Source organism: Salmo salar, chromosome 03, assembly GCF_965601325.2.
Source record: "Salmo salar chromosome 03, fSalSal1, whole genome shotgun sequence".
NCBI lineage: Eukaryota > Metazoa > Chordata > Actinopteri > Salmoniformes > Salmonidae > Salmo > Salmo salar.
This window is the reverse complement of record NC_138293.1, coordinates 71012288-71034382: the sequence shown is the minus strand read 5'-3', so window position 1 is coordinate 71034382 and position 22095 is coordinate 71012288. Positions and strand designations below refer to the sequence as shown.

General features: G+C 42.6%; 1 protein-coding gene across 1 annotated transcript in view; it reads right to left on the bottom strand.

The window, feature by feature from the left end:
• The window catches only part of LOC106601383 (ubiquitin carboxyl-terminal hydrolase 43), a 79812-nt gene extending 66996 nt beyond the window's left edge, over nt 1-12816 (bottom strand). The window contains exons 1-2 of the mRNA XM_082973118.1: nt 12790-12816; nt 12443-12592 (exon numbers count right to left, since the gene is read on the bottom strand). Of these exons, the coding sequence (XP_082829244.1) occupies nt 12443-12592; nt 12790-12816 (177 nt within the window). The remainder of the gene's footprint in view (nt 1-12442; nt 12593-12789) is intronic.
• Nucleotides 12817-22095: the final 9279 nt, after the last annotated feature.

Sequence of the window (22095 nt, the reverse complement as noted above, 5' to 3'; positions counted from 1 at the left end):
TTTTGTTTTATTATCTTTGATACATTGAAGTGGAGGCTTTCTCCTTGAGGAAACATATTGGAGATATACTAAAAGATAACATTTTCCATAACTTGTAGGTAGTAAGGACTAGGGTCTGAATAGATAGTTCAGAGCTTCAGCTCCTTCTTATAACCTGTAAGGAACACAATATATGATCTATACTTGCATGCAGGTTTCTCACTTATGGGTGGCACAAATTGGGATATGGAGAGGGGAATGGGTAGGGTATATGCAAATTATATGCAAATATTTCATACTGTAGTATTTACTATAGTTAAAAAAAAAGTGTACACCACAATCCAGATTGAATTATTACAGTACCCTGAAAGCACATGCAAGTGACAGTTAAGTTAAATTGTTTGCCTTGAGTCTTTTGATGTCATTCTCAGAAGTGCGGTTCCTGGGCCTCCCGAGTGGCGCAGCGGTCTAAGGCACTGCATCGCAGTGCTGAGGCACCACTACAGCCTCGGGTTCGGTCCCAGGCTATGTCACAGCTGGCTGTGACTGGGAGACCCATGGGGCGGCGCACAATTGGCCCAGCATCGTCCCAGCATCGTCCGGGTTAGGGGAGAGTTTGTCCGGACGGAATTTCCTTGTCTCATCGTGCTCTAGCAGGCTGTGCACCTACAAGCTGACTTCAGTCGTCAGTTGAACAGTGTTTCCTCTGACACATTGGTGCGGCTGGCTACCGGGTTAAGCGAGCAGTGTGTCAAGAATAAGTGCGTTCTGGCAGGGTCGTGTTTCGGAGGATGTATGGCTCTCGACCTTCACCTCTCCCGAGACCGTAGGGTAAGTTGCAGTGATGAGAGAAGATCGTAACTACCAGTTGGATAACACGAAATTGGTGGGTAAAACATTTATTTAATAAAGAAGTGCGGAACATGGCTACATACAATGTATTATATCTATAATCTTCTATGGAGTCATACATTTAGCTTTTTTTGCAATTGTTGTTGTTGTTCTTTTTTATGTTGAACAAAAGCCCCAACTTGTATTACTAAATGCACGCAATATCAATGGAAAAGTATGTCAACTCAATGTTCAGCATAGACTGACATATAATAATGTAAAATGGAGATCTCACATTCAAGCACTTCCATGAAGCTATAACCAAGGATGTAGACATCCTTGATATAAGTGAATCAGCATTAAGGGGCTATGGCTCTTCATACAGGCAGGCTGTTGGCACAACAGATCATCCCCTGCTCTAGCTGTATGCTCTAGACACACCATTCGATTGTCCGTTTCACTAAGCCAGTCAGATGGGTGGGCTAGTAATTAAATCCCAAAGTCTGGAGGTCAGAAATCCACAGAAGGGGATTGAGAATGAGACAGTCTCATAACTGAGAAGAAAAGACAGAAGAGGACTCTGGGAAAGGGAATTTTGTTATTTTACATAAGAATGAAGGGAAAGAATAAAATGATTAGCGGTTTGAGAGACAGAGGGACATAGTCCTGGAGGGGGTAATGATATAATTGCCCTCACAGGAGAGGAGTGTAGAAGGAGTGTAGAAGCCCTCAATGCACGGACACTTCTCTGTATAGTTCATCAGTTGGAGAATACAGCTAGTGACAGGAGGGTAGCTAAAGTGGTAGAGACCTCTGACAATGATTCTACAACAGTATATGAGATATCAACAGAGTGGGTTCAGGAACAGTGGTTTGAGGTGAATGACGATATAACACATGATTAGTTATAATGCATCAACTCAACCGACCCTAGCCAACCAACTCCTTCCCAGAATCCTTGCTAGCATGCCAACTTTCCTCATTTGAGAGGGAATTCCAGACACTTACCAGCAGGTCTGCACTGAGGTCCACTTCCTTTCCTTTTAGTGGAAATAATGGTCAGGCAGTAGCTAGAGGTCAGCAGGGGATGATGATGTGAATCAGTCCTGGTCTCTCTGACCTCATGTCAGTCATGGCTAGTGGACAACTTTCTGAGAGCATTATACAGATTTTCAACCATGGTAAAACCCACTGGTGGAGCACAATTATTGGCATCCTGTAACATTCTCTTATATAGTGTATGAGGTCATCTCCACAATGCTGCAGTCATTGGTAACCTACATTAGATATCATTCTATAGAGCAGACTCGTTGAACCTCCACAGTAAAAAGTATAATGACAGTAAAACATTACAGCCCAGTGGAGAGAATCATCCTCCACCAATGCTGAGTGGATCTGCCCTGCCGCCCTGCTGCCCCGCTGCTTGTTTTTTATGGAAATACCATCAAGTCTGAAACAAAAAGAGGGAGGAAACACAGCACTTTTTGGAAGTGCCTTTGTGAGCCAAGAAAATACTCAGAGCTACTATTCAAGAAAAATGCTGCTGACACTTTTTGGGGTGGATGAATATGACTTTGTGAAATTAATCATTAGTGTCTCATAAGCTGATTGGCTTTTAGGTGGCATCAGCGGCGGCAGAGGAGGAAATGAATTCATATAAAGGCAGGGAGGTGGGTCTCCTGAGCTGATGGGGTTTATTACTGTGCTGCTGACACACTGTGGTGACAGGCAGGAGACAACACCCACAGATGGGGATGTAATGATGAGCAAAAGTCAAGAAACACTAGTAACTATTTATATAGAAACATGTACAGTATGTCTAGCAAGAGCCAAGAACTGAAAATAATGTTTACAGCGAGTGTATAAGGTGTTATAAGGTTTACAAAACATGTTACCCCATTCAAAATAACTTATCAAAGACATCCAAATAAAGTGAAATGAAGTCAAACGGTAATGAAAATCTTCTGCCAACTAGCCTATATAATTATGAGCCCTTTTACAGGTAGACTTGGAGAAGGCATTCCACACAGAAGTGGTGGCTCAGCATCAGTGCAGTATATAGAAATGTCCTTAACCGCTCCTTAAACCTTGAGTGATACATTGGGGTGTCTGAGGCAGCTTAATTGTGTCTGTGCCAGTGAAAGCAACCCCGGCAGACTGCAGATAAATTAAAAAAGGTCCTTTTTCAAGAACAGTGCTCCTGGCAAAGGGAAGGACGCTCTCAAATTAAACCTCCATGAGAAGTCAACAATAATTCACACACACACAATCTCACACAATCACACACACACACACACACACACACACACACACACACACACACACACACACACACACACACACACACACACACACACACACACACACACACACACCTTTCTCTTGCTCTGTGGGGAAGCCGAAACAGAACATGAGCCCAGTATGTATCGGCCAATCAACACTAATCTGGGTTAGAGGTCAAAGGAGTACACAAGCACAGAGCGGTCACATTGGGACCCTTTCCTCCAAGCTGCTTTTCCAGCTGGGTGGCTCAGAGTCACAGGAAGTCATTCTGTTCTACAGAGCAGGCACAATAGGCCTGCACCCTGCCCTCCCTGACTGGAAAACAGCAATCACACATGGCACGTTGTGACGGTCGGTGCTACTGTAAGTGATGTTGTTGTGATTAGGTATTGGTGGTTGGCTTAGTTAGTGCACTCTCTGTAAATCACAGCAGATCTGTATGAGGAGACAGGGAAGAGAAGAGAGGATGATGCCTTAAAAGGTTCTGAGGATAGTGTTTCTGACCTTGGTGACCTTGATACTGATCATTGTGATGATTGTGCTCAGCGTGGCTGAGGACCCAGTGCAGGACATGAGTCATTTGACCCTGCATGGGAATGTCCTGCGTAGTGACCTTCTGTTGTTGAGTGTCTCTGGTAGCTCGCCTTCAGCGCCATCTCTTTTCCTGGCTTGCATCATGAGTACCACTGATAATCCTCTTTGACCCAAGATTGAACCCTGAACACTGTTCCTGTTTTCTCTACTCACACACCCCCCCTCTGCTTCTCCATGGGCACAGATACAGCAGATTCCCAAGGACCTCTGGTGAATATCCCATTCCCTAAAGTGAATGGCTCGGACCAGCTCAAATCTCTCAAAAGCTTTTTTTACTGCCTGTGTGTTTGCTGTGACAGCACTGACTGCATCACATCCACAGTCCCTTATTCATGTTCCAACTCTGTAGGAGGGCTGAGGGTTCACTGAGAGCAAAAGTCCTTACTGTACCCAAACTGCTCCTTGTTCTGGATAAGTAAACACATCTGTAAATCAGATACAAATAATTGAAATATCATCAAACATGACAACAGTTGCTGTACTGTACTGACTCTGCAACATTGCTGTCCTTGATTGGAGGTTTGCTTATCTGTCAGTCTGTCACAACCCGTTAAGGCTTCCCCACCCACAGCCACACTGTTGTACAGAGCCCAACACAACCCTGTCTCACCTCTCCCTCTCTTCACTAGCAGTGCTCAACAAGCGTCTCTTTCTTCCTCCGGCTTACAAAGGGACACATTCATGATACAGAGAGAGAGCTTCACACCAGCACTGTTTCCTAAGTGATAAACGGTCAACAAACTGAATGCCAGTTCCATGGTGTGACTACAGTATGTGTGTGTGTATGTGTGACTGCGTGTGTGTGTGTGTGTGTGTGTGTGTGCGTGTGTGTGTGTGTGTGTGTGTGTGTGTGTGTGTGTGTGTGTGTGTGTGTGTGTATGTGTGACTGCGTGTGTGTGTGTGACTGCGTGTGTGTGTGTGTGTATGTGTGACTGCGTGTGTGTGTGTGTGTGTGTGTGTGTGTGTGTGTGTGTGTGTGTGTGTGTGTGTGTGTGTGTGTGTGTGTGTGTGTGTGTGGGTGTATTCTTTTTAAGAAACTCAGCCGAGCTTACAACTTACTCTTGATAATAGTAACAGTAGAATGCATGAGGAGCAAATTCCAAATTGTGTGTAGTGCATAGTGCATCAGCAGTGTTCCTCTTGTCATGTCAGTCACTGCAGACCTTAGAGAGTGATTTATAACTTGTCAGAAATGTCCAGATCAACCAGCCCATGTCAGCTAATGTGTTTTTAGCTAGGTTTTTTAGCCTGTTGATTTTGAGTCACTCAGATATTACATGAACACACATAAGACATGGCAAAATGTGTAGAATTGCAGGAAATTAGCATTAAAACTGCAAAATGTTCAAGAGGGGTGTGAAAAGTTTGTGTCTGTCATGGACCGTACTTGTGTCCATTGAGGGAACGGCGATGATGGAAGGGGGGCTAGAATGAAAGTTTGGGAACCACTGACTTGAGCTTGGAAGATCAGGGGTGGGGGAACTCCCATTGTTCATCCGGGTCTCCTGTGCTGCTTATGGTAACTGAAGGGGTGCTGAAAAATAATTCATTCAGCCCCTGGGTTAGCAGGGATCTCCCTCCCTGGGCTCTGTGGGGACATGAGAGGACTTCTAAACCAGTTTCCTCACTCCCTCCATCCTCCCTGTGACCCAGGCTTACTCCACTGGCACGGCAGCTCCGGTAGGGTGGCAGAGCTGCAGCCTGCCACAACACAACAACAATCACAACACAACAAACCCTTAAACTCCTCTGAACTCCCTCTTTCAAGCCCCTTCTCCCAGACGTCAACAAGGGTTTGACTATTTGTGATGTGAGAAGGATAAACACAGTTAGATGTGATAGATGTCTGAGCAGTGCTAAAATAAGAAGACCTCTCTTCATGGAGTCTGTCACCTGAGAGAGCCATTAAAAGCCTTCTCCCCTGAGGAGAGCTCCTTTGTGGGTGGCTAGCTGATACTACTGTAAATTCTTAAGAGGGCTCTAAAAAGACCAATAAAGGGTTAGAGTGAGTATGGTAAGTAGCAGACTTTGAGCCAGGGGAGGAGGGAGGGGAGCACAGTGAGAATAGCAGGATAAATCCCGTTAGTAGGTAGTGTACTGTATGAGCCCTGGGATTATTTCCTTGGCTCTATTCTATCAGGCCACATGTTTCCATACTGATAAAAAAATGAAATCCATGACAACGCCGGTGCTCAGTCCACTCACAGGCGGCTGGGAGAGGGTCTGGCTAAACATAAGAGATGACTGTCATAAGAGATGTTCTGCTCTGGACAGAGACCACACGGTGCTAGTCTGTGTGTGTGTGTGTGTGTGTGTGTGTGTGTGTGTGTGTGTGTGTGTGTACGTGTGCGTGTGCGTGTGTGTGTACATGTCATTTATTGATATAGAGTTTATTCTGTTAGACAGTATTCTTTTGAAAAAATAATGACAAGATTGTAGGAGGGCTTTTTCTATCCTCAAAACAAGTTTTCAAGAAGAATACTTAATTCAGTCAGGAGAGAGGAGAACCTCACTACAAGCACAACCCTGACACCTGCTGAACTCCCACTATATGTTAGTCGACAGTCGTATACCTTTGTTGGCATACCCCATATCATTACAGAACATGTAGCATTAGCTTAGTACAAATTGAGATGCAGCTGCATGAGAGGTGTTGTCTGTCCATCGATTAGTCAGTCATGTATTTCAGGCTAAATGACTCAGTAGACTGTCATTATTAATAGCTTTGGCATTAATAAGGACATGCTAATGTGATTTCCAGGGCAGGTTAATAATGACTTCCACAGATCTAATTGAGGTCAATATGAAGCATGATTCCTATTCCTGTCAGTATAAAGCCAACATAGAGATAAGCAATGAGGCTCTGGAAGGGGTTGTCTTTACTCAACAGCCAGAGCAGAATGCATACATGATGAAGCCCTGACAAGCCCCATGTATTTACAATGAAAGGTGTAATATGTTATTATTCAAATGAAAACAAAACTACTGAATTAGTCGTTAATTTCTTCATTCTCTCTGGTAACGAAAACAAATACTTGAAATATGTCTCCAAATGCAACATATTTTTTACTTGAAATCCAATACTTTATACAATCTCTAGAATTAGTCAATAAAAGAAAACACTATTATTACAACTGTAAACCTGTCACGTCCTGACCAGCAGATGGAGCTGGTGTAGTAGTTTGGGGGTCAGGACGTGGCAGTCTTGTGTGTGTCTTGTGACTCCTGATCAGGAACAGCTGGGAATTGTTGTTCCTGATTGGGAGTCATATATGTAGGAGTTGTTTGTCACTGGGGGTTGTTTGTGTGCACTGTGTTGGTTTGAGCCTGAAACACTGTTACCATTGTAAGTACTGTTTATTGTTTTTCGGTGGATACTTTGCTTGTTTTTTTGTAAATTAAAGAAACATGAGTGTCCACACTTCCGCTGCGCCTTGGTCGTCCTTTCATATCCACGATGGAAGCCGTGACAAAACCCTGGCATTTATTTTAGGTACTTTAACTTTTGAAAGTCAATTCGTGAGTAAATGTTTTTACTTTTAATGTTTCTTCAGAGAAAATATATGTGTAGTGATGTCCTATGTTTCTTTGTTATTGTATTGTAATTTGAAGTATAACATATGTATACAGACGTGCTCAAATTTGTTGGTACCCCTCCACAAAAACAAAGGCACAATTTTCTCTGAATAACTTGAAACTGACAAAAGTAATTGGCATCCACCATTGTTCATTCCATATTTAATAGAAAATAATACTTTGCTTTTGATTTTTTTATTCAACATAATATTGTAAATAAAACAAATGAAAATGTCATGGACAAAAATGATGGGACCCTTAAGCTAATATTTTGTTTCACAACCTTTAGAGGCAATCACTGCAATCAAACATTTTCTGTTGCTTTCAATGAGACTTCTGCACCTGTTAACAGGTAGTTTGGCCCACTCTTACTGAGAACTGCTCCAGCTGTCTCAGGTTTGATGGGTGCCTTCTCCAGACTGCAAGTTTCAGCTCTTTCCATAGATGTTCGATAGGATTCAGATCTCATAGAAGGCCACTTCAGAATAGTCCAATGTTTTGTTCTTATCCATTCTTGGGTGCTTTTAGCTGCGTGCTTTGGGTCATTATCCTGTTGGATGACCCATGACCTGCGACTGAGACAGAGCTTTCTGACACTGGGCAGTACGTTTTACTCCAGAATGCCTTGATAGTCTTGAGATTTCATTGTGCCCTGCACAGATTCAAGGCACCCTGTGCCAGGCACAGCAAAGCAGCCCCAAACATAACTGAGCCTCCTCCATGTTTCACTGTAGGTATGGTGTTCTTTTCTTTAAAAGCGTAATTTTTTTCGTCTGTGAACATAGAGCTGATGTGACTTGCCAAAAAGCTCCAGTTTTGACTCCTCTGTCCAAAGGACATTCTCCCAGAAGGATTGTGACTTGTCAATATGCATTTTAGCAAATTCCAGTCTGGCTTTTCTATGTTTGTCTTTCAAAAGTGGAGTCTTCCTGGGTCTTCTTCCATGGAGCCCACTTTGCTCAAAACGCGATGGATGGTGCGATCAGAAACTGATGTACCTTCACCTTGGAGATCAGCTTGTATCTCTTTGGCAGTTATCCTTGGTTCTTTTTCTACCATTCGCACTATCCTTATGTTCAATTTGGGATGGATTTTGCTCTTGCGGCCACGACCAGGGAGGTTGGCTTCAGTTCCATGGACCGTAAACTTCTTTAATATTTACAACTGTTGTCACAGAAACATCAAGCTGCTTGGAGATGGTCTTGTAGCCTTTACCTTTACCATGCTTGTCTATTTTCTTTCTGATCTCAGACAAATCTCTCCTTTGCTTTCTCTGGTTCATGTTCAGTGTGGTGCACACAATGATACCAAACAGCACATTGACTACTTTACTCCATTTAAATAGACTGAATCACTGATTACAAGATTGGAGACGTGTGATACTAATTAAAGAAACCAGTTAGTTTGAAATATCACTATAATCAAATTATTTATTATATTTTCTAAGGGGTACCAACATGTGTCCAGGCCATTTTAGAATCTCTTTGTAGAATAAGCAATCATTCATCTCTTTTCACAGCTTTATTCTATGACATACCAAAGGCATGCAAGTATGCATGATAAAATAGCTTTTAATTTCATCACTTTTCAGGAGGAATGAAGCATTATTTCAATGAGCTGTAAGGGTACCAACAAATCTGAGCTCGTCTGTATATACACTACCGTTCAAAAGTTTGGGGTCACTTAGAAATGTTTTTGAAAGAAAAGCACATTTTTTTGTCCACTAAAATAACATCAAATTAATCATAAATACAGTGTAGACATTGTTAATGTTGGATATGACTATTGTAGCTGGAAACGGCTGATTTTGTATGGAATATCTACATAGGCATACAGAGGCCCATTATCAGCAACCATCACTGATGTGTTGCAATGGCAGGTTGTGTTAGCTAATCAAAGTTTATAATTTTAAAAGGCTAATTGATCATTAGAAAACGCTTTTGCAATTATGTTAGCAAAGCTGAAAACTGTTGTGCTAATTAAAGAAGCAATAAAACTGTCCTTCTTTAGACTAGTTGAGTTTCTGGAGCATCAGCTTTTGTGGGTATGATAACAGGTTCAAAATGGCCAGAAACAAAACTTTTTTTCTGAAACTCGTCAGTCTATTCTTGTTCTGAGAAATGAAGGCCATTCCATGCGAGAAATTGCCAAAAAACTGAAGATCTCGTACAACACTGTGTACTACTCCCTTCACAGAACAGTGCAAACTGGCTTTAACCAGAATAGAAAGAGGAGTGGGAGGCCCCAGTGCAGAAATGAGCAAGAGGACAAGTACATTAGTGTCTAGTTTGAGAAACAGACGCCTCACAAGTCCTCAACTGGCAGCTTCATTAAATAGTACCCGCAAAACACCAGTCTCAACGTCAACAGTGAAGAGGCGACTATGGGATGCTGGCCTTCTAGGCAGAGTTGCAAAGAAAAAGCCATATCTCAGACTGGCCAATAAAAAGATGGGCAAAAGAACACAAACACTGGACAGAGAAACTCTGAGTCTGGCTGGCACTGGCAGGAGTATGGGGTAACGTTAGTTACAGCATGGTGAGGGTGAATTAAATTATTCAACATCTTGCTAGATAGCTAGCTAGCAATATCAGCGAAGGCAGCTGCAGCCACATATTGACTACCTAGCAACATGACATCATTTCTCATTTCTGGAGGCAGTGGAAATGCAATTTGAGCTAGCCTACCAAGACCAGCCCAACCTGGGTTGACTTCAAAGTGCCAATGGAAGCTGGGCTTAATGGGCCATATAGCTGGGAGGAAGTCCCTCAGACAGAGAACACAATAACAAGTTCAAAAGTTCAAATGGGTCTCCTTCACACAGAAAGGTGAACCATTGGAGGAGTGGTGTGGGAAGATAGCCTAACCAAATTGATATTACCAGTTTGTCTTGCCTAAACTAAAGTAAAAGTGTATAAAAGCAATGATGAAGCGGAGCGGCACGCTGTCAAAAACAGCAGGTTTTTGTCCCTCACACCGTCAGACTCTTGGGTGTTAACAAAGTGTGGCAACTTTTTCCTTGACGTGTCCCAGACTTATAATGACAGGCCTTATCAGCAGTCCTCCAGTCCCAGCCTCCTCTGATGTCCTATGTAGCCTCATACAGAGAGACAGAGACACCGTCCAGATCACCTCCTGTGCCCTCTGGCCCTGCACTGAAGGGCAACTCATCTCAGACACAGATTGAAGCTTTGTTCAAGTATCGGATAGACACTGCATAGTTCTGTATATGGCCAGATAAACAAAGAGGGGGGTGTCAATAGAAATATATAGAGCGAGAACAAGAGAGGGGGGAAGGATAGATGGAGAGAAAGGGGGAAAGTGCATGTGAGGGGACCGAATGCTCATTGCTCATAGCAAACAACCAAATTGAATGGCTCAATGAACTGAGGCCCATACAAACACTCACTGTCACACACACACAACTCACAGAGCATCCCTTAGCCTACACACATGCATACACCCATAAACACAAGAACACACCCACCCATACACAAACACACTAACCTGCTAACCTGAAGGAAGATAGATAAAGTAAGGAAATCACACTTTGAGGAATCTTACATACAAGACCACAAAGCTGAGTTCACACTGGCAACTGAATCTCAAAACTTCTGTCTTAGCCTACACACAGTCTAGTTTCTAGTCTTAACCATAGCCTTTGGTTCAGTAGGTCCCTACATGGTTAGTGTCAGTGAGATTCACTTCAACAGACCATGGCTTGAGACCACCTCTTACTTTGATCAATTAATTAAAGTATGCAGAGTGTCAAACTCAATTGATGCAATAAAGACCAAACTGTGTTTTATCCAAAACAAGAGCCAGCAGGCCTAGGCAGTAGCCAAGCCAATGGCTTCATTCTGGCCAGTCATCATGTAGTAAGCTGTGCTGGTCCGGAACACAGCACCATTTACCCTCCCTCAAACCATGCATCTCACTTCTGTTACTTAACACGCAAAAAAGTGTAACAGATTGTTATCCGTGTGTTCGAATACCAATTTGATAAAGACATGTTGAATCCCAAATACAGTGATGTATTGTTCTGTGAATCTGAGACTGAAATTCCCCTCCACCAGAATAGCGATGATACAACAGAATAAATCAGTGGAGTAATGTCTGTGGGAGAAGGGACACTAGCATTTAGATGTATTTGTGATGACTCACCAACAGTGAATTTAGCACTTGGTATGAATCATTCCATTGGTTATCACCCTGATAACACTGCTAAAGAGGGGGTGTATTTCAAAAGCAGAAATATGTTTTTAATAATGCATGAAACTCCCTGCTAATGGGCACAGTGGAACCGATCAAAGGCCTATCCAGGGGGTGTCAGGCTCCACTGTGCCCACAGGCATACCTTCAGGAGGAGCCATGCACAGAGAAAGTATCAAACAGCAAATTACCCAGCTTTGATTCTACTCCTCAGGCTGCACAGAAGACATTATAGAACAAAGTTGCAGGTCTCCTGTGAAAGCAGCTGTTTCACTTGTGGCATCAGCTAGACGGCTACAGCACACAGGGCATATTCACAGACAGAACTATGGAAACCCATCACAACAGCTCTAAGCTGTTCCTCCCCACAAACACAGGAAATGAGTTTGTCAGAGAGGCAAATTGTTTCCAAACAGGTATATGAACCAGTTCACCAAAGGGGGTAGGCAATACAAGGTATAGAGGGAGCTTTATCCCTCACACAGGATTATCAGAATTATCTGTTGAATCATATGCCATTTAGATCACAGGAGAGAAGGAAATATGTCACTTCTATGCAATGCTGCTCTTCCTCTCACATCTGTTCAGAATTTATCAGAATCACAGAGTACATCAATTAAAGTCGATTAATACTGTGTTAGCACATTTAGTATAGATCCAAGGGCAGATAAGTACATCAATAATTGAGAGCTGAATTTAAATTGTACAGACTTAGAGCTGCAAAGAACATAAAGATGCTGTTGCAAATGCCTGGAGAAACCGACGTTCTGTTGTGAAACCAAGGTTCTGTTCTGTAAGTAAATTAAAAGATCATTTTCTGTATAGCAATAGATATTTCAGACAGTAGTTGTTGCTCTTGTGAGTGGGGAGTGCAAGGCACTGTTGAGACTTGTGGCTCTAGCCTACACTTTGAGTTCAGTACAGTTCAATGTGACTGTGTGACAGTGGATGGAGAAGGCACTCTTACCTTCCCTGGGGCTTTGGTCTTGTTATTGCTGTTGCTGCAGGAGGACAAGTTGACATCCTCGTGAACTCGGTCCAGAAGCCAAAGCAGAAACTCCAGGGCGTCATGTTGGGAGTTTCCTCGGAATTGGGATCCATACTTGGATACTATACTCTAGAAAGGGAAAGGAGAGTCACATGGTCAATGAAGGAGTCAATGTAAAACTGTATTGTAAACATTGGTGAATTAGTGCGTCTTCAATGGACAGGGAAAACAGATTAGCTGACTGTTGTTTTAAAATCATTACATTGATGTACTATAACCACACAGTAGGCTTTTGAAGTAAAGACTTGCCTAAATGCATGAATAACCTTCTGCTGTCCGGATAATCCGAACATTTTGCATAAGAGTGAAAAACTAAAACAGCAGTGGGATAATTCAGATCCAAATCTGACAGCTTGTTAGGATTTGAGATGTGACGGGAATACCCAAATTGCATTACCAAAAGCTATTGGTTTGTTTCCTGTCATTCCCGCTTACATAGAAACATGAAACAAACAGTGCGATATTCACTGGCTAACTGAGGTGTGTAGGACCCTATATAATCAATTTCATTTTTTGCCAAATTCTATCAGTTTTTTTCTCAAATTCCGTTTTCTCAGTTTGGTTTTTCCAGGTTTCTGTTTTTCTCCAGTTTCTCACGTTTTCACTCTCAAAATATATTTTGTTGATAGAAAAACAACATTTTATGTTTTAGGTCCACACCAATGCTTAAACCACATCAGGAGACCACTTTTGAGGTCTGGGAAAAATATATTACATTTACATTTTTGGGTGTAGATACCCTTTTATTTATTGCATACCAACACTGTTTGGTTAGCGGTGTTTCTGGAGCACACGTGATTGCAGAGTTTGCTAAACAAATCGCCACTGGATTGATGCAAATAATCATGATATCATTCTGCCAGGTAGATATAGGCTTATAGGTGGGTATCTACCAGAAGATGGATCATTATTAGCATCATTGCTAATGCCTACACAAAAAGTGGTAGACAAACGCGCACACACAGACAGGGGCATTCACATGTTGCCTCTTCATAAGGTTTAAGGAAAATACGAATCACTGATGCATTTTGTTCATGTCTTCACACCATAGTGCCCTCAAAGCTCATCACTAAGCTAAGGACCCTGAGACTAAACACCTCCCTCTGCAACTGGATCCTGGACTTCCTGACGGGCCGCCCCCAGGTGGTAAAGGTAGGCAACAACATATCTGCCATGCTGATCTTCAACACGGGAGCCCCTCGAGGGTGCGTGCTTAGTCCCCTCCTGTACTCCCTGTTCACCCACGACTGCGCATTCAAGCACGACTCCAACACCATCATTAAGCTTGCAGACCTCACAACGGTGGTAGGCCTGATCACCGACAACGATGAAACAGCCTGTAGGGAGGAGGTTAGACACCTGGCCGTGTGGTGCCAAGACAACAACCTCTCCCTCAACGTGATCAAGACAAAGGAGATAATCGTGGACTACAGGAAAAGGAGGGTCGAGCACTCCCCCATTCACATCGATGGGGCTGTAGTGTAGCAAGTCGAGAGCTTCAAGTTTCTTGATGTCCACATCACCAACAAACTATCATGGTCCAAACACACCAAGACAGTCGTGAAGAGGGCACAACAATGCCTATTCCTCTTCAGGAGACTGAAAATATTTGGCATGGGTCCTCAGATCCTCAAAAGGTTCTACAGCTGCACCATCGAGCGCATCCTGGCTGGTTGCATCATCGCCCGGTATGGCAACTGCTCGGCCTTCGACCGCAAGGCGCTATGGAGGGTAGTGCGTATGGCCCAGTACATCACTGGGGCCAAGCTTCCTGCCATCCAGGACCTCTATACCAGGGTTGTGTCAGAGGAAGGCCCTAAAATGTTTTAAAGACTCCAGCCACCCTAGTCATAGAGTGTTCTCTCTGCTACTGCATGGCAAGCGGTACCGGAGCGCCAATTCTAGGTCCAAAAGGATCCTGAACAGCTTCTACCCCAAAGCCATAAGACTGCTGAACAATTAATTGAATGGCTGGCTACCTGCATGTGACAAATACAATTTTATTTGATTTATGATAATCTTGTGCAAATGAATGAATTTTCTAACAAGTTCAATACATTTGGTTGATTTCCTATTAAGTTCAATAAATGTTTTAATATTGTTGAATTCCGTTTTAATGTCTGGAATCCGTGATTCTGTCCGCGTTCTCCAGCATCACAGACTTTATAGGACCCTAGGTGTGTCTGTTTGTCCACCTGTGGCTGCACACAGGATCCCTTCTTCAGGAAGCTCAGCTGTAGGCCTAATTCCTGTAGCACAGTGCACACAGTGGACCCACAGTGGGTCAATCATTGCCTCAAGCCCTATGTCCGTCTCCACAGAACGCAGAACAGAGGGATTCTTGAATTGCAAATTTTCCCTAATGCTCTTTGCGCTTCCCTCGTCGCCCACTGTCTGAGACAAAGCTATTTAAGGTCCCGGGCAGAAAATCCTCAAATACTGCTGAGCCCAATCAGAGCTGACCTTGGATGGTTCCCACTGAACCCCATAATGAGTTCGCTGACTCATATTCAGTTATTCAGAAACATTTGTCTCAACACCACACACACACACACACACACACACACACACACACACACACACACACCACACACACACAAAACTACAGTACTAGTGTTACCCAAACTTAACTGACAGATATAAAGACCGTTCTTTTTACATTTAAGAAAGAAACATCAAATGAAATACGTCCGTAGATATCACTGTGCCACAAAAAAAGTAGGTTGAGGAATACTTAAGCCCACATGGAACACAATGTAAGTTGAAATCTGTGGTTTAAGACTGAGTGGCACACGACTCAATTACGCTGGAATTAACCGGCTGAACCGCAGCTGGCAGCCTGAAGGAGCCTCAGCAGTAAAGAGAGATTATGGAGAGAACAGCAGCCTGTGATCACTGCCTAATAATCCCTGGTATCTAACAGACATACTGTATGACTCTATCATACAGTACAGTAGATCTCGCTATCATTGGTACAACCTGTATAATAACACACCGTGTGTGGGAGGGACTGCTTTCTCTACCTATCTTCAAAGTAGTTGCTCAGCTGAACATTGTACAAAGTGAACACACATTCATAAACAGAGAGCAAAGTGATTATTGGGATGTGTCAAAGCAAAAGTAGGAGTAGAAGAGAGTAGTCTCCGAATGCTGTCTGAAAGTGTGCCTCTTCCTACAGTGTCTATTTTTAGTCAGAGATAAAGTCAGGTGAGAGGTATCACACTGTTTAGGTCCTTACACACAATTACACAAAATGTGGACAACAAAATGAAAACATCACAATCACAGGGCCATAACTCAGACTGTACAGACAAATCCATTGTCTGGTTGTCCCTGTGCCAGCAGCAAGTCTGTCCCATTTGTGTCAAGAAAGAACAGCATGACTTAATGGCCTCTTGGAGACTGGCAGCACAGTTTAGGGAAACAAGATAGCCTTCATGTAATAGTTTTGCTCATTGTACAGCTTTAACCTACTGTAAATATATTGCATGGAAAGCAATGCACAATTGAGGTAGCAAGATGAAAGACCTATATCGATGTTGTACGACTCGTTTTGTTGTGTTCTACATAGCCTAAGTTAGTCTGATGGCAGTGTACAGACAATAAAGATTTTAACTCTTGACATACTTTAAATTAACTCTCCAAGGCATTTTCCAGAAATAAGCTCTCTGTGGACACATAATGCTACAATTACAAGCTGCTGTTACAGTGGCAAATCTCCCATGGTAATTATAGTTATCTTCATCAGTGTCTCTGAATGTGGTAATTGCGTCAGATAAATAATTGATACTGTAGATAAGGTATAGTTCTCTCTGTGGTGTCCACAATGGCCATTTTGACCTAATTACGTATAACTCTGGACTGTGTAATATATGTGTATGATTAATGCTCTGGTTTATGAGGTACCTGACTCTAACTGACAATTAATATGGACCAGTCCCATTAGTCATATAAATATGACCACTGCTAGGGCTTTTTACTGTAACAGAAACTACATTAGATTACCTCTGAATGTTGGTATACACTGCCTCTTTCTCTGTAGTGTCATCATCAAGCAAATTAAGCATGATAATGACTATAGTGGGTGCTGGTACTGTAAAACTCTGCCTGAAAAATAATGTGACATATACTGTATGGGACCCCTAGTACGGGGAGCGCCCGGGGGGTAGGGGGTGATATAATATACTAGCTTAAACAATATATACTGACAAAAGCACATACTACAGGTCACGGAAAGACCTACAATTTAATTGTTTAAACATTTTTTTTTTTGGGGGGGGGGGGTAACTGTGAGACGGTCAGTTCTGATGACTTTGTACAAGGACATTCTATTCCAAAATAAATGAAAATTCGAACATAGAATTTCCCACTCCAGAAATGAGCCCAATAACACATAGGTCCATATTATCAGGCAGGTATGTTATTTAGCAATAAGCATTATCCCCTAATGTAGCCCACCTGATGCTAACTCTTAGATCTAAACATTAGGCTATCTTGTTGCCAGTTAGGAACATATTGATGACTTGAAGGCCCCCCCAAGAAATTCCACTGGCACTCAGCTAACCAAGGATCATGTTACACCTGACCCGTGTTACATTTCGCCCCTATCTTATGCATTCAACGCCATTAGTGAGCTCTGACGAGCTTAAACCATGCCGCTGCTAAAAAATCTGGTTCTAATATAGTGCATTTTACACATTTTGGGGATTTGAGAAATAAGTGTAGTAACACTAGAATGCTCTGTGATCCTCCGCTATTTACAGTGGCCATCATAACTGCTTTCAAATGTGGGTTTTCCCGCGACTGTATTAAGAATGTTGTACAATGACTGGGCATCCATATTTCTCTCCCTGTGCAGCACTCGCAATTTGAGTGCTCCTCAAGAGGAATATTACTTTCTCGCATAGAATGCGACAGGCTGAACAATTTAATAGGTAAATTATTCTACTATTGGGTTGTCTGATTTTGTAGTTGCCTACTCATGTTTTCGGTTGTGGAAAATTAAAATGTGGACAACACATTTTTTCATTATATAATTCAAAATTAGGGAGAGGTGTCATGCCCATAGAGGGCACAGATGCACGTACCCCCACAGATTTGTCCTGTTTATATACACTGCTCAAAAAAATAAAGGGAACACTAAAATAACACATCCTAGATCTGAATGAATGAAATAATCTTATTTTTTCTTTACATAGTTGAATGTGCTGACAACAAAATCACACAAAAATAATCAATGGAAATCCAATTTATCAACCCATGGAGGTCTGGATTTGGAGTCACACTCAAAATTAAAGTGGAAAACCACACTACAGGCTGATCCAACTTTGATGTAATGTCCTTAAAACAAGTCAAAATGAGGCTCAGTAGTGTGTGTGGCCTCCACGTGCCTGTATGACCTCCTTACAATGCCTGGGCATGCTCCTGATGAGGTGGCGGATGGTCTCCTGAGGGATCTCCTCCCAGACCTGGACTAAAGCATCCGCCAACTCCTGGACAGTCTGTGGTGTAACGTGGCGTTGGTGGATGGAGCGAGACATGATGTCCCAGATGTGCTCAATTGGATTCAGGTCTGGGAAACGGGCGGGCCAGTCCATAGCATTAATGCCTTCCTCTTGCAGGAACTGCTGACACACTTCAGCCACATGAGGTCTAGCATTGTCTTGCATTAGGAGGAACCCAGGGCCAACCGCACCAGCATATGGTCTCACAAGGGGTCTGAGGATCTCATCTCGGTACCTAATGGCAGTCAGGCTACCTCTGGCGAGCACATGGAGGGCTGTGCGGCCCCCCAAAGAAATGCCACCCCACACCATGACTGACCCACCGCCAAACCGGTCATGCTGGAGGATGTTGCAGGCAGCAGAACGTTCTCCACGGCGTCTCCAGACTCTGTCACGTCTGTCACATGTGCTCAGTGTGAACCTGCTTTCATCTGTGAAGAGCACAGGGCGCCAGTGGCGAATTTGCCAATCTTGGTGTTCTCTGGCAAATGCCAAACGTCCTGCACGGTGTTGGGCTGTAAGCACAACCCCCACCTGTGGACGTCGGGCCCTCATACCACCCTCATGGAGTCTGTTTCTGACCGTTTGAGCAGACACATGCACATTTGTGGCCTGCTGGAGGTCATTTTGCAGGGCTCTGGCAGTGCTCCTCCTGCTCCTCCTTGCACAAAGGCGGAGGTAGCGGTCCTGCTGCTGGGTTGTTGCCCTCCTACGGCCTCCTCCACGTCTCCTGATGTACTGGGCTGTCCCCTGGTAGCGCCTCCATGCTCTGGACACTACACTGACAGACACAGCAAACCTTCTTGCCACAGCTCGCATTGATGTGCCATCCTGGATGAGCTGCACTACCTGAGCCACTTGTGTGGGTTGTATCATGCTACCACTAGAGTGAAAGCACCGCCAGCATTCAAAAGTGACCAAAACATCAGCCAGGAAGCATAGGAACTGAGAAGTGGTCTGTGGTCACCACCTGCAGAACCACTCCTTTATTGGGGGTGTCTTGTTAATTGCCTATAATTTCCACCTGTTGTCTATTCCATTTGCACAACAGCATGTGAAATGTATTGTCAATCAGTGTTGCTTCCTAAGTGGCCAGTTTGATTTCACAGAAGTGTGATTGACTTGGAGTTACATTGTGTTGTTTAAGTGTTCCCTTTATTTTTTTGAGCAGTGTATATTATCCATATTATTATTATTTTTAAATACTACTAGCAACCGAGCAATGTTATGCCCAGATAGGTTCCTAATCTCCCAACCTCAAACTAGCTACCAAGAAGCCATTTCAGGCTATCAATCAAGTTAGAGTAGCTAGCTTGTCTAACTATATTAGCTGGCATGCCTTTAGAAAAGCAAGCAATTACTATATGTACTGATTAAGACTCACATTACTTTCATTCTTTGACCCACATTTTTGCAGGGATATTTAGTTTCTTTAAAAACAACTGTCAGGAGGATACAGACAGCTCAAGAGGTAACCTATGTTTAGAAATGCAGAAGAATAAACACTTTTGACGTAGAATTAAGCAAAATTACTATGGTTTTTGATTGCAGCAAAAAGCTGTTTCAGGTGTTTGAAAAATGCTAAATTCTCCAACTTCAGGACAGGGACATATCCCCAATACGGATCACCCCCAAGCCATCCTCGTGTACTTTGTGCCCCCTCAGATTTTGGGGGTACATGACGCCCCTGACCAAAGGTACCGGGTCTCATTTGAATCATAGGTGCCAGGTGTCGGACCCCGCGGGACCCGGCCCAATTAAACCCATGTGTACACCTGAAGAGAATATTTACAGAACAAGAACAATTGTCATTGTTGCGGCCGTCGTAGAGAGGGGACCAAAGCATATTTATTAAACAATGAAACACTAGAACAAAGAAACAAAACGAAAAGCCAAACAGTTCCGTCAGGTAACGAAATACAAAACAGAAAACAACTACCCACAAAACACAGGTGGGAAAAGGCTGCCTAAGTATGGTTCCCAATCAGAGACAACGATAGACAGCTGCCTCTGATTGGAAACCATACCTGGCCAAAACATATAAATATAAATACATAGAATGCCTACCCCATATCACACCCTGACCTAACTAAACAGAGAAAAACGTCTCTCTCAGGTCATGGCGTGACAGTCATCTCCCTGCGACTTCACTGAGTCACTTAAAACCTGTTGGGGCTACAGGTTAGCAATGAACCCCGAGTCGGGATTGCTAACAAGGCTGGAAATTCAAAACATCAAAAATCTAATAATTTCAATTTCTCAAACAATCAACTATTTTACACAATTTAAAAGATAAACATCTCCTTAATCTAACCACATTGTTCGATTTTCAAAGAGGCTTTACGGCAAAAGCATAAAGTTAGATTATGTTAGGACAGTACAAAAGTAGCCACAAAAGTACAAACATCCATTTTCAATTCAAGGTCAGGCGTCACCAAAAGCAGAAACCAGCTAGAATTATGTACTAACCTTTGTCAATCTCCATCAGATGACACTCCTAGGACATTATGTTATACAATACATGCATTTTTTGTTCCATCAAGTTCATATTTATATCCAAAAACAGCATTTTACAGTAGCGTGAAATTCAGATTTTTTTCTTCTCTGAAATGCTTCCGGTGAACATAACAAAATTACTATTCGAAAACATTGGTAAATTATAATATTGTCATTCAAAGAATAATATATTATCATCTCGTAATTGCTACCGAATGGCCAGATCTCAAAATAACTTTACTGGGAAATCACATTTTGCAATAAACGGGGTTCTATGCTAAGAACAATAAGCTATGCTATACAGTTAGCATCATCTAAAATCGATAATAACATTGTAAATATCCCCTTACCTTTGATTATCTCCATCAGAAGGCAGGCATCCCAGGTCCGGAAGGCATCCCAGGTCCGGAACAAATGTGGTTTCTTTTGACAAAGTTCATAATTTATGTCCAAATAACACCAAGTACTTAGCGTTCATTATGCTCCCACAAAACGTGGTGGGGGGAGTGTAAAATCACGCCGAAAAGCTAAAAAAAACTAGTAAATAATCTATTTACGTTCGTTCAAACATGTCAAATGTTGTTTAGCATTAATCTTTTGGTCCATTTTTAACGTTAAACATCAGTAATATTTTCACACAACCTATCCTATGTCTAGATAAACAATGATGACAAACTCACGCTTCTCAGATTTATGCGCAGGCGCAAAAAAATGAAGTGATGACATGTCAACTTCCTTGGATTCTAATTTGCTCTCTGTTTATCATAGACGCTTCAAACAACTTTATAAAGATCGTTGACATCTAGTGGAAGCCGTAGGTGTTGCGAAATGAATCCTTTCTCACTATGGTATCTATAAAACAATGACACTAAATAGTACAGTCACAAAATTCACATTTTATTTTTGATCTATTTTTCACAGGTTTTTGCCTGCAATATGAGTTTTGTTATACTTACAGACACCATTCAAACTGTTTTAGAAAATTCAGAGTGTTTTCTATCCGAATGTGTTAATAATATGCATATCCTAGCTTCTGAGTTGGTGTAGGAGGCAGTTAAAAATGGGCACATATTTTTTTCAAAATGTCTCAATACTGCCCCCGAGCCCCAACAGGTTACTTCATATTTAAAGTCCTGAAACCAAAAGTTCTCCCAGATCAGATAGCCTAATCATTAAAAGGCCTACATGGAGACCCCAAATATTGACACTTCCTTGGAAGCCAGAGTCACTGTCACCGTGATGAGTCATCACACAAACATGTCAAAACTCTAAACTGATTTAGCCTTCAATCACGACCAGATAGTCCATCTGCTCTGTAGAGAGGGAGGGAGGACTGAATTCCAGCTCAAGAGGCCTTCATTCCTCCCTCCCTCCCTCCCTACCCTCCCTGACCCCTGTCCTAGGCCTCTTCCATGTTATTGAAACCTATATACTAGCTGTTGAGTAACTGTTTGAGTTTCTGTTTTCAAACCTTCTCTGGCCCCTCTATGCAAACATTGAAATCCACCAGGAGGGATTCAGAGAATGCACTAGGACAAACAGATCAGATACTCTTTAAAACACACATCTGAT